At 43.5% G+C, this 12,820-nt stretch overlaps 1 protein-coding gene across 10 annotated transcripts in view; it reads left to right on the forward strand.

The window, feature by feature from the left end:
* col7a1l (collagen type VII alpha 1-like) overlaps positions 1 to 12,820 on the forward strand; it is a 277,370-nt gene that overhangs the window by 188,203 nt on the left and 76,347 nt on the right. For all 10 annotated transcript variants that reach the window (XM_060903444.1, XM_060903446.1, XM_060903447.1 and 7 more), the window contains 6 exons: positions 204 to 275; positions 366 to 425; positions 2,112 to 2,147; positions 4,780 to 4,860; positions 5,217 to 5,252; positions 5,397 to 5,441. In XM_060903444.1, the coding sequence (XP_060759427.1) occupies positions 204 to 275; positions 366 to 425; positions 2,112 to 2,147; positions 4,780 to 4,860; positions 5,217 to 5,252; positions 5,397 to 5,441 (330 nt within the window). The remainder of the gene's footprint in view (positions 1 to 203; positions 276 to 365; positions 426 to 2,111; positions 2,148 to 4,779; positions 4,861 to 5,216; positions 5,253 to 5,396; positions 5,442 to 12,820) is intronic.

Raw genomic sequence — 12,820 nt, forward strand, 5'->3', positions numbered from 1 at the left:
AAGCATTTTCATTTCTACTTAACACAATACACACTCAGGGGTTTAGTTACAGGACAAGACCACAGACCACTTTCTGTGTTGCTGATCATTTCTTTTATTTAATTTAAGCGTTTGAGGTGTTCTTGTGTTGGCTGATAGTGATGCTACTACAGCTATTTGTAATACCAATAAATTACAGAATAAGTGTTGTCCCCAATTTACAGGGGGACATCGGCCCGGTTGGACCTCCTGGGCTTCAGGGATTTAAAGGTATCCAAGGAGACAAAGGTGAAAAGGTAAAGCCATGTTTGTGCGCACATCTGATCGCTTCACTGAGGAATGCTTCAACTTTGTGTATTGACTTATCGTTTCTGCGGTCATTAAAGGGCAGTCCTGGCTTCGGGATTCCTGGACAGCCGGGTCCTAAGGGTGAGAGTGGTGAGAGGGTGAGTGCCATGAAGAAACATCCTGTAAGCTACAGTGTCTTGCAAAAGTATTCATCCCCCTTGGTGTTTGTCCTGTTTTGTCGCATTACAAGCTGGAATTAAAATGGATTTTTGGAGGGTTAGCTCCATCTGATTTACACAACATGCCAATAGCTTTAAAGGTGCACATTGTTTTTTATTGTGACACAAACAATAATTAAAATGAAAAAAAAACAGAACTCTGGAGAGTGCATAAGTATTCACCCCCTTTAATATGAAACCCCTAAATAAGAGCTGGTCCAACCAATTCACTTCATAAGTCACGTAGTTAGTTGATTAAGATCCACCTGCGTGCAATCAAAGTGTCACATGATGTCTGTATAAATTAACCTGTTCTGGAAGGACCCTGACTCTGCAACACCAGTAAGCAAGCAACATGAAAACCAAGGAGCCTCCAAACAGATCAGAGACAAAGTTGTGGAGCAGTATAGATCAGGGTTGGGTTATAAAAAATATCCCAAACTTTGAATATCCCACGGAGCTCCATTAAATCCATTATAGCAAAATGGAAAGAATATGGCACCACTACAAACCTGACAAGAGAAGGCCCCGCCCACCAAAACTCACAGACCAGGCAAGGAGGGCATTAATCAGAGATGTAACAAAGACACCAAAGAGAACGTTGAAGGAACTGCAGAGATCCACAGCGGAGATGGGAGGATCTGTCCATAGGGCCATTTTAAGCCGTACACTCCTCAGAGTGGGGCTTTATGGAAGAGTGGCCAGAAAAAAAAGTTATTGCTTAAGAAGACACATTTGGAGTTTGCCCAACAGCATGTGGCAGACTCCCCAAACACATGGAAGAAGATTCTCTGGTCAAATGAGACTAAAATTGAACTTTTTGGGCATCATGGGAAACGCCATGTGTGGTGCAAACCCAACACCCTGAGAACACCATTCCTACAGTGAAGCATGGTGGTGGCAGCATCATGCTGTGGGGATGTTTTTCATCTGCAGGGACAGGAAAGCTGGTCAGGACTGAAGGAAAGATGGATGGCACTAAATACAGGGCAATTCTGGAGGAAAACCTGTTTGAGTCGGCCAGAGGTTTGAGACTGGGACGAAGGTTCATGTTCCAGCAGGACAGTGACCCTAAACGTACTGCTAAAGCTACACAGGAGTGGTTTAAAGTGAAACATTTAAATGTCTTGGAATGGCCTAATCAAAGCCCAGATATCAATCCAATTGAGATTCTGTGGCATAACTTGAAGATTGCTGTACACCAACGCAACCCATCTAACTTGAATGAGTTGGAGCAGTTTTGCCTTGAGGAATGGGCAAAAATCCCAGTGGCTAGATGTGCTAAGCTAATAGAGACATAGCCCAAGAGACTTCCAGCTGTAATTGTAGCAAAAGGTGGCTCTACAAAGTATTGACTTTTGGGGGGTGGATACTTATGCACACTCCAGATTTCTGTTTTTTCGTCTTAATTATTGTTTGTGTCACAATAAAACAACTAATTTCACCTTTAAAGTGGTCGGCATGTTGTGTAAATCAAATGGTGCTAACCCTCCAAAAATCCATTTTAATTCCAGCTTGTAATGCAACAAAACAGGACAAACACCAAGGGGGATGAATACTTTTGCAAGACATTGTAAATCAGTAGACTGGATTGGTATGGAAATAACTTTGTGTATTTGTGCACAGGGTAATGTTGGATTATCAGGGAAACCTGGACCTAAGGTAAAGAAATATTTATTATCCATCATGTTATAGATGACAACATTTAACCATTTTTTTCAGCTGCTGAACCTGTTCAAGTCTGTAGACTCATCTGCCCAGATTTACTGAAGACCAGACTCTTTAGATCAGAGATTCTGTGAGAAGATTACTCCAGTCAGACAAGCATTAAAATATTACATTTGCATAACCTTGTATATAAAAAACAAATCGCCTTGGTATCTCAAAGTAATATGGTTTCTCAAAATTAGGGGCCATCAAGTTCAACAATGTTCATCCCATGATGTCAATTGTCTTCCATATTGGATTTTACACCATTTTGAAATTTTCAAACACAGTTTTTCACTTCTTCGCCAATAAATTTTGGGCAATCATCATCAAATTTGGATGGCATTAACCAAAAAATAAACAAAACAAAAAAGAACAAATCTTGTTTCCTAGATTTATGATGTGCTGGAAGGTTTGTCTATAACACACAAATGAATTTGATGACTAAGTTGCCAGACAGGAAGTGTGACGTATTCAGACCAAATTTTGTACGTAAATGAACACGTCCTGAGGGACTTCAAGAAAATTTGTCTAAATTCACTTCTAAGAGGGGCGGCACGGTGGTGTAGTGGTTAGCGCTGTCGCCTCACAGCAAGAAGGTCCGGGTTCGAGCCCCGTGGCCGGCGAGAGCCTTTCTGTGTGGAGTTTGCATGTTCTCCCCGTGTCCGCGTGGGTTTCCTCCGGGTGCTCCGGTTTCCCCCACAGTCCAAAGACATGCAGGTTAGGTTAACTGGTGACTCTAAATTGAGCGTAGGTGTGAGTGTGAATGGTTGTCTGTGTCTATGTGTCAGCCCTGTGATGACCTGGCGACTTGTACTGGGTGAACCCCGCCTTTTGCCCGTAGTCAGCTGGGATAGGCTCCAGCTCGCCTGCGACCCTGTAGAACAGGATAAAGCGGCTAGAGATGATGGATGGATGGATGGATGGACTTCTAAGAGGTGCTATTATTCACAAATTCATAAAACTACTCAACAGCGAATCATTCTTCTTTTTCTTGATTCCCTTAAAAGAGATAAGTGCTCTTGATTAAAAAAAATAATTTGTGATTTTTTTCCAAACAGGAAATCAACTATGTTGAAATTAAGGATTTTTTTTTCTTTGCTTGACTTTACAAATTTTGTCCAATCCTTGCAAAATTTGACTTACAGCATCGTGAGACCATCCAGAACTAAACTTACTGTATAAATCAGATTTTTGATTGCTGGGATGTCTCTTCTATAATGTGCAGACAAATTTGATGTTGAAGATGCCAGACAGGAAGTGTACACATACCAAACTTGTTACATATATTTATGAACAAGTTTTGATTTCATTTTCAATCTGAAGGGAAGGAAGTGAGGTAATATCTCAGCAACAACTTGAGGCATTGTCTTGAAAAACGTAGTACATCTCGTTGGGAACAAGTGCTGATGGTCCCAGGCTTCTTCTATCACTAAGGGGTCTGGCCAAAAGGCCCCCTTAATCACTGCTTGCAGCTATTTAACAGTTATTCCATGAAATGGAGTCGTACAGGAGCTGATAGCCGATGAGGCGCGTAGCACTGAGTTGTCTTTTATCCATGTACGATGAGTGTGAGTAGAATTACTGTTTTATTTTATCCACATTCACTGGATTTTGAGAAACAGAGCATTTTTATTTTTACTTTTTGCAAATTTGCTAAAATAAAAACTTTATACAAAACATCCGACAGAATCATTTCCGCTGGGAATGTAAAGAAACCGGCAAAATGACAGGAGCAATTTGTGAAAATGCAATAATAATAATTCTTGAAAAATAAATTTAAAAAGATACGTTCTTGCCATCAAATACTTTCATTCCATATTTTGTTGCTTTTTTTTGTATTTTTTAGGGTTTTGTTTTCAAGTAGAGTTTTTATTTTGTCCTTGGTTGGTTCAGCAACATGCTCTGCTGTTTTGTTTTTCTCTACTCACGGTATATGAGCTGATATCTTAACAGTAGTGTAGCCAGTCAGAGCACGCGATTGCTCATATCCAGTGAATGTAAATAGAATAAATGTATTTATTATTACTATCACAGTAAAGTTGTTTCATTTGCAGTTCCGGTGATGACAGTGTTCACAGAGCTTGTGAAAAGTTTTATCTTTACCTTGTAAACTAAACACACATTCTGGTATTTTGCATTCATATCATAATTTGAGCACGGTTTGAATACGCTCACCACCTTCAATCTGCGTTCTAGTTGATTTGATTTATATTTATGTGAACATGTGTCAGGTTCTTACAGGAGTCTCTTTAAGATCTGAACTCATCACAGCGTGTGAGAACATTTAGCACGTTCATTTAAATACGTCTCATTTAAATACTTTACACCTGACTGAATAATTGTTCAATTATCGTTTCCGCACAACATGCCGACTAACTGCACACACAATTTAGTCGACTTCATGCTCCATTTAGCCTCCTGATTCAGGGCCTTAGTATGTCAGGGTTATAGTGTTTTGTGTATCATACAAACTTTTTAAAAAAAAAACAGTTTGATCATTCCAAGACAGGTAGAAGTATATTAAGAATTGTCTCATATTGAGCAAGTAATTGTTTACACCACAAATGGACATGTGTTTCTTTAGGGCAACGATGGGGAAAAGGGGGAAAAGGGTAACATGGGTCTCTCAGGATACCCAGGACCGCCTGGACTAAGAGGTAAAGATGTAAGTAAACCATGGAAGAAGTGTGTGTGTGTGTGTGTGTGTGTGTGTGTGTGTGTGTGTAGTGCATTCTTGGCTGATGATTATATTTGAAAAGTTTCAACTTGAATTTATTTGAATTTTGCCCGTCAGGCTGAAATAGACTTTCATTTTCTCTCGACGTATCTGATGTGATTTTTTAAAAAGAGACACGTCTTACTCCAAGATTGGTGCCTGATTAGAGACACATAAATTCCAGACCTTGGATAAACCTAAAGTATAATGATTCAGGGCTCAGACAGAACTGGCAAAGTGAAATGTGTTAGAATGTTAATCAGATAGGAATCAATTTGCTGAATAACTGTAAAAAATTATTTCAGGGTTTGCCTGGTTCCAAAGGAGACCCTGGACATCAGGTGAGAGAAAACTTACTTATACCAAAACACAAACATACTAATGCATATAAATATATTTATAGTTACTCACGCACATCTGTATCACATCGATGTACCTGACTCATTCTTATGTCTGACTCATGGTGGTGGCTTATTTTTCCGCAGGGAGAGCCTGGTTCTCCAGGGCAGCCGGGAGAGAGAGGCTTCATGGTAACATCACATCTCTTAATCAAACACAGTTCTTCGGCGTCCTGTAGCATAGCATCATTCCTCATTCTTACAAATGGCATGAAGTAATCATCTTACACCACAGCACTTTTGAAATCCTCAGTTTGTGTTTTTTCAGTAATATGACAAACTGAATATTTTTAATTAGCTTTAATACAGAGTTAGAAAGAGAGGCTGGTGAGGGGACGACTGTTTATAGCTGCTATAACGTAAGTGATAACAGGAAGTAACTGGTCTCTGTAAGATGCACTGATGAGACAAAGCAGGCAAACATGTTTTGCTTATTTTGTCAAAGACAAAATTCATTACCAAAGCCCATAGCGTGAGTTAAGGTAAAAACAAGTAAAGGATAATGTATTGCAAAATAAACCAAGACAGGGTGATGCAGGACTCTGACGTGAAGCAGAGGGGTCTTGAATCACCTGGAAGGTTTATTTCACAATAATGACCAGCTCACTGTACATGATCCTATTACATGGCTATTTACAAAAAAAAAAAAAGATTTTATTGATTTAAAAATTATTTTATTCCTTCCGCTAAAAAAAGTCACTTCGATTCTACGGTTGAAAATGCATCTATAGCAACATAACTCTGTCGGCTTCTTAAGATTAGCCTACTCAGCTTTATAATTCATGCTAAACTGAACATTAAAATGAATATTAGAAAAATCTTCCACGGTGTTTTCTGATGGAATCATGTTTTTTCTTTGTGTCAAGAATGAGTTGATGTTAAATTGATTATAAAAGGGAAAAAAATTACGGGCCTTCTTTCTGCAGATTGATATGATTGGGTGTGGTCCTCCAAAGTCTATGATCAGAACAACTGTGTCCATAGCAACAGAAATAACAGACCATAGAATGCTGTAATTGACCAGTCAGACTTGAGTATTCAACACAGCTGCGTAATAAACTGCAATAAAGCACAATCGTAATCGAGACAGCATAAACGCAGATCGAACCCGGGAGGTAACACAGAAATACAAAAATCAGGGAAATGACTAAAGCGCAGGGAAAACATGCCTTCCTCATGTAGCACGATGAGACCTTGTGATTAGGAGTGTGTAAATATGCAGATTAATCAAGGAAGTAACTGAAGCCAGCTCATGTCCTGTATACTGTACACAAAACATGACAAGAACTAAATACAAAAACATAAACACATCACTGTTCGCACTGAGAGCCAAGAGGGGGAACTTTTGACAGTCTCACTGATGTTTTACAGCATTGAATGCCACTATAAACTGATTAAAACGTATGATGTGGTGTTCTTAAATGAATGAAAGATCATTAGCATTGGCAAACTGCTGTAGTATAAGTGGAATAAAAATAATAATAAGTTTAACTTATATAGCGCCTTTCTCACACCCGAGGTCGCTTTACAATTACTAAACAAACAGGGAAAAATATCCACCAAAAGAGGGTCAGTATGTAATTCCAGTGGCGTAGCTGCCCACAATCCCACCAAAAGGCGCATGAATGTATGTCCCACACCGCCTGTACAGCCACCATGATGCCACTGGGCAACAGCGCTCGGAACACCGCACCATGGATCCACAAAGCGAGTACAGAAGCAGCGCTACACAGAGCGCTGGACAACCCCGATGTTAAACAGAGCAGTGAGCTCACTGCAGTCCATAGCGAGGAGGACAGGCATCACCCATGGGGACCAAGGCCTGAGGAAACTGACGCCCAGAACTGGGCCTGGAGCTACGCCACAACCGGTGAACAAAACATTCAAACAAAGAACATTCATCAAACCATACAAACACCAAAGGGAAAAAAAAAAGCTCCAGTGAGAAGTGGCAGCCAAAGCGCACACAGTGTACTCTCAACTGGAAACAGAAGTAGAACATAAAATCCTCCCCTCCCAGAACACTAACTGACTGTATCTCAGATTTAAAGCTTCGGTTGCAGGAAAGCTTTCTCAAGTGAACACTGATAAAACTCAAATCCTACTCATTGGTCCCAAATCCAGACTATCTGAATGATCTAACTTCTTTATTATCCCCCACCCAAACGAAGTTTAGCGGGGATATAGAAACGGGTTCTGTCCTTCTGTCTGGTCACGTTTTTGTTTCCGGGCCATATCTTTAAAACTACTGAAGATATCTTCATGAAACTTTGTATACATATCAAGCAGCATGTGAACTGGTGCCTTTTGCTATTTTGGATTTTTGAAAAAAAAAAGTATTTTTCAAATTTTTACATAAAAAATAGATTTTGACTTGGTTTCTAAGAGCAATGTCCGTTTCCGGAGCATATATGTACATAGCTTTTTGGTTTTTTCTATGCTTTTTATCTGTTTGTACTAAGAGAGCTAAGTGAAACCGGAGTCAAATTTCTTGTGTGTGTTCACATACCTGGCAAGTAAAGTTATTATTATTATTATTATTATTATTATTATTATTATTATTATTTATCCAAAACTATTCCTGATACAGATTTGAAACTTGGTAGACATGTTAACGAGGTGATGCAGATGTGCCTTTTCATACTAAGAAATTTGAGAAATTTTAATTTTTCATGTTTCCATGGAAACAATTTCAGACTTAATCTCTCAGGTTAGCCTTCGGGGTAGGTTTTGTTTCCGGAGCAGAACTTGAAAACTATGAGTGGTTTGGTGTTGAAAGTTGTTATATGTGTTGATTTAAGTAATGTACGTATATGTGCCTTTTGATACTAAGAAATGTGAGAAATTTTAATATTTAGCTCCCCTGGACCAAAGGTCTGGTGGGTTTATGCCATGGGCTGCTGAGGTCAGTGTAAAGAGGTAGCGTTGGTTTCCAGCAGCAGGACTTGAAAAATCTCGTCTCGTCTTCTTCCGCTTATCCGGGACCGGGTCGCGGAGGCAGCAGTCTAAGCGTGGAAGCCCAAACTTCCCTTTCCCCAGACACCTCGGCCAGCTCCTCGGGAAGAACACCGAGGCGTTCCCAGGCCAGCCGAGAGACATAGTCCCTCCAGCGTGTCCTGGGTCTTCCCCGGGGCCTCCTCCCGGGGGGACATGCCTGGAACACCTCCCCAGGGAGGCGTCCAGGAGGCATCCGAAAAAGATGCCCGAGCCACCTCAGCTGGTTCCTCTCGATGTGGAGGAGCAGCGGCTCTACTCCAAGCTCCTCCTGAGTGACTGTGCTTCTCACCCTATCTCTAAGGGAGCGCCCAGCCACCCTGCGAAGGAAACTCATTTCAGCCGCTTGTATCCGCGATCTTGTTCTTTCTGTCATTACCCAAAGCTCATGACCATAGGTGAGAGTCGGAACGTAGATCGACCGGTAAATTGAGAGCTTCGCCTTTTGGCTCAGCTCCTTCTTCACCACGACGGACCGGTAAAGCGACCGCATCACTGCGGAGGCTGCACCGATCCGCCTGTCGATCTCACGCTCCATCCTTCCCTCACTCGTGAACAAGATCCCGAGATACTTAAACTCCTCCACTTGAGGCAGGACTTCTCCACCAACCTGGAGAGGGCAAGCCACCCTTTTCCGGTCGAGAACCATGGCCTCGGACTTGGAGGTGCTGATTCTCATCCCAGCCGCTTCACACTCGACTGCAAACCGCCCCAGTGCATGCTGAAGGTCCTGGTTTGAAGAAGCCAACAGGACAACATCATCCGCAAAAAGCAGAGATGAAATCCTGTGGTTCCCAAACAGGATTCCTTCCAGCCCCTGGCTGCGCCTAGAAATTCTGTCCATAAAAATTATGAACAGAACTGGTGACAAAGGGCAGCCCTGCCGGAGTCCAACATGCACTGGGAACAGGTCTGACTTACTGCCGGCAATGCGAACCAGACTCCTGCTCCGTTCGTACAGGGACCGGACAGCCCTTAGCAAAGAGCCCCGAACCCCATACTCCCGAAGCACCCCCCACAGAATACCACGGGGGACACGGGCGAATGCCTTCTCCAGATCCACAAAGCACATGTGGACTGGTTGGGCAAACTCCCATGAACCCTCGAGCACCCTATGAAGGGTATAGAGCTGGTCCAGTGTTCCGCGACCAGGACAAAAACCGCATTGTTCCTCCTGGATCCGAGGTTTGACTATTGGTCGAATTCTCCTCTCCAGTACCCTGGAGTAAACTTTCCCTGGGAGGCTGAGAAGTGTGATTCCCCTATAATTGGAGCACACTCTCCGGTCCCCTTTCTTAAAAAGAGGGACCACCACCCCAGTCTGCCACTCCAGAGGCACTGTCCCCGACCGCCACGCGATGTTGCAGAGGCGTGTCAACCAAGACAGCCCCACAACATCCAGAGACTTGAGATACTCAGGGCGGATCTCATCCACCCCCGGTGCCTTGCCACCGAGGAGCTTGCAAACCACCTCAGTGACTTCGGCTTGGGTAATGGACGAGTCCACCTCTGAGTCATCAGCCTCAGTCTCCTCAGTGGAAGACATAACGGTGGGATTGAGGAGATCCTCAAAGTATTCCTTCCACCGCCCGACAATGTCCCCAGTCGAGGTCAACAGCTCCCTACCCGCACTGTAAACAGTGTTGGCAGAGTACTGCTTCCCCCTCCTGAGGCGCCGGACGGTTTGCCAGAATTTCTTCGAGGCCGACCGATAGTCCTTCTCCATGGCCTCCCTGAACTCCTCCCAGTTCCGAGTTTTTGCCTCCGCAACTGCCCGAGCTGCAGCACGCCTGGCCTGCCGATACCCGTCGGCTGCCTCAGGAGTCCCGGAGGTCAACATGGCCCGATAGGACTCCTTCTTCAGCTTGACGGCATCCCTTACTTCCGGTGTCCACCACCGGGTTCGGGGATTGCCGCCACGACAGGCACCGGAGACCTTGCGGCCACAGCTCCGAACAGCTGCGTCCACAATGGAGGTAGAGAACATGGTCCATTCAGACTCAATGTCCCCCACCTCCCTCGGAAGCTGGGAAAAGCTCTCCCGGAGGTGGGAGTTAAAGACCTCCCCAACAGAGTGCTCAGCCAGACGTTCCCAGCAGACCCTCACCATACGTTTAGGCCTGCCAGGTCTGTCCAGCTTCCTCCGCCAGCGGATCCAACTCACCACCAGGTGGTGATCAGTTGACAGCTCAGCCCCTCTCTTCACCCGAGTGTCCAAGACATAGGGCCGGAGATCAGATGAAACGACTACAAAGTCGATCATCGACCTCCGACCTAAGGTGTCCTGGTGCCACGTGCACCAGGACATTGAAAAATGTGACAAATAATATCTTGGTATATAGGGCGGGGGATATAGATGACTATGTCTTCTTGTTAGTATTGACGGTGTTCTTGTTCAGCCTGCTCCTGTTGTCAGAAATCTTTGAGTACTATTTGATCCACTCAATTTTGATTTTCAAACCTTTATTTGTCACATGCACACTTCAAGCACAGTGAAATTCATCCTCTGCATTTAACCCATCTGAAGCAGTGAACACACGCGCACACACCCAGAGCAGTGGGCAGCCACACCAGAGTGCCCGAGGAGCAGTCAGGGGTTCGGTACCTCGCTCAAGGGCACCTCAGCCCAAGGCCGCCCCACGTCAACCTAACTGCATGTCTTTGGACTGTGGGGGAAACCGGAGCACCCGGAGGAAACCCACGCGGACATGGGGAGAATATGCAAACTCCACACAGAAAGGCCCTCGCCAGTCACAGGGCTCGAACCCGGACCTTCTTGCTGTGAGGCGACAGCGCTAACCGCTACACCACCGTGCCGCCCACCATTTTCATATTAAGCCACACACCAAACTCGCATTCTTTCACCTCCGGAACATTACTGATCTCCATCCCCTTCTGACTCATAATGATGCACAAACTCTGGTTCATGCTTTTATGATGTCTCATGTAGGTTACTATAATTCACTCTTCACTGGCCTTCCTATGAAGGCAAAGTCTTTACAAAAGCTACAGTATATTCAGAATTCTGCAGATAGAGTTCTAAATAATACTAAACACTCTGCTCACATCACCCCATCCTCCCGCTCTCTCTCTCTGCTATACCAGCTCCCAGTTCTGTTCCAGATCAAATTTAAAATCTTGCTTCTCACTTTCAAAGCCCTGTATAATCTTGCTCCTATCTACTTGAGGGAACTACTGACCCCCTACACACCCTCTGGCTCACTTTGGGCTTCTAGCAACAATTTACTTGTGTCCCATGCACCTGACTTTCCACCATTGGGAGGCAGGTCCTTCAGTCCCATTGCCCCAAACTCTGGAATTCTCTTCCTCAATCTCTCTGTAACTGCTCTTCTTTCTCTACTTTCAAATCTCAATTGAAGACTTATCTTTTCCATGATCATTTCTCTTCCTCTCTTACTGCTTAGTCTTTTTTTATCCCTTCTGTAAAGCAATCTTGCGATTGAAAGGTGCAATAGAAATTTAACTTTATTATTATCATTAAATGATGATCATCACAGTTTTACTGGTGAGACCTGAGCAGGCTGCAACAGTCGGCCTTAGCATTCCACGGCTCTTCTGAGGATCTTTGCCAAACCCAATAAAACAGATTTCTGCATTGTGAAGGGCTTGATGCTTACATGGATATTCTTTAGATATTTTTCAAGTCTCTTTGTTACACTTCCAAGCGCCCGTATAACAATAGGGGTGATGACAACTTTCTTCAACTTCCACAGCGGTTTGATCTCTATCGCCAGGTTGCTGTACTAATTGAACTTCTCTGCTATTTTACTGGCGATCCTGCTATCTCCCAGGCAGGCCACATCAATGATGTAACATAACTTACTGCTCTTATCAATGATCATAATGTCTGGTCTGTTATGAGGAACCTATAAATAAAAACAATAATAAAAAATAAAAACAATGCATGGTGATTGCAAGTTCGTACAGTTTATCTCAATACCATCTTACTGGACAAGCTTATGACACAACCTTAAAAGTCCTAGCAATGTTCTCTGTGCTTGATATTATAGACTTCTGCATATTCCTGAGAACAATCTTTGTCTTTGCTCTCAGTAACCTTCATACAGAGTCCTCCATGTCCATTGACCATCCTCCAAACATGTCCATTATAATGTTATACTGTTGGACATCATATCCAGGGTACCTTTCCTTTAACTCCCAGTGCAGCGGACCATACTTCAGGGTCTTTTCGTCATCTTTCCTTGTCCTGTTCTCGATCCATGGGCACTTCATCTCCAGGGTGATGACTGACTTTGTTGCATGGTTCACGATCTTTGCATCTATCCTGTTTGCTGGCAACTCTTGATATTCCCCAAACACTGGAATGTCCCAGTACGCTTCCACATTGGTTGAGCAGTACAGGGGTTTGGGTTTCTTTGGCGAGTACCATGGTGGCACTGACTCCACCAGCTGGAGATCTTTAAGTACCTCAAAATACATCACATTGGGTGTGTTGTTGTGTCTGGTAAGGTACTTATTCTGTACCAATGTAGGAC

Source organism: Neoarius graeffei, chromosome 21 (genome assembly GCF_027579695.1).
Source record: "Neoarius graeffei isolate fNeoGra1 chromosome 21, fNeoGra1.pri, whole genome shotgun sequence".
NCBI lineage: Eukaryota > Metazoa > Chordata > Actinopteri > Siluriformes > Ariidae > Neoarius > Neoarius graeffei.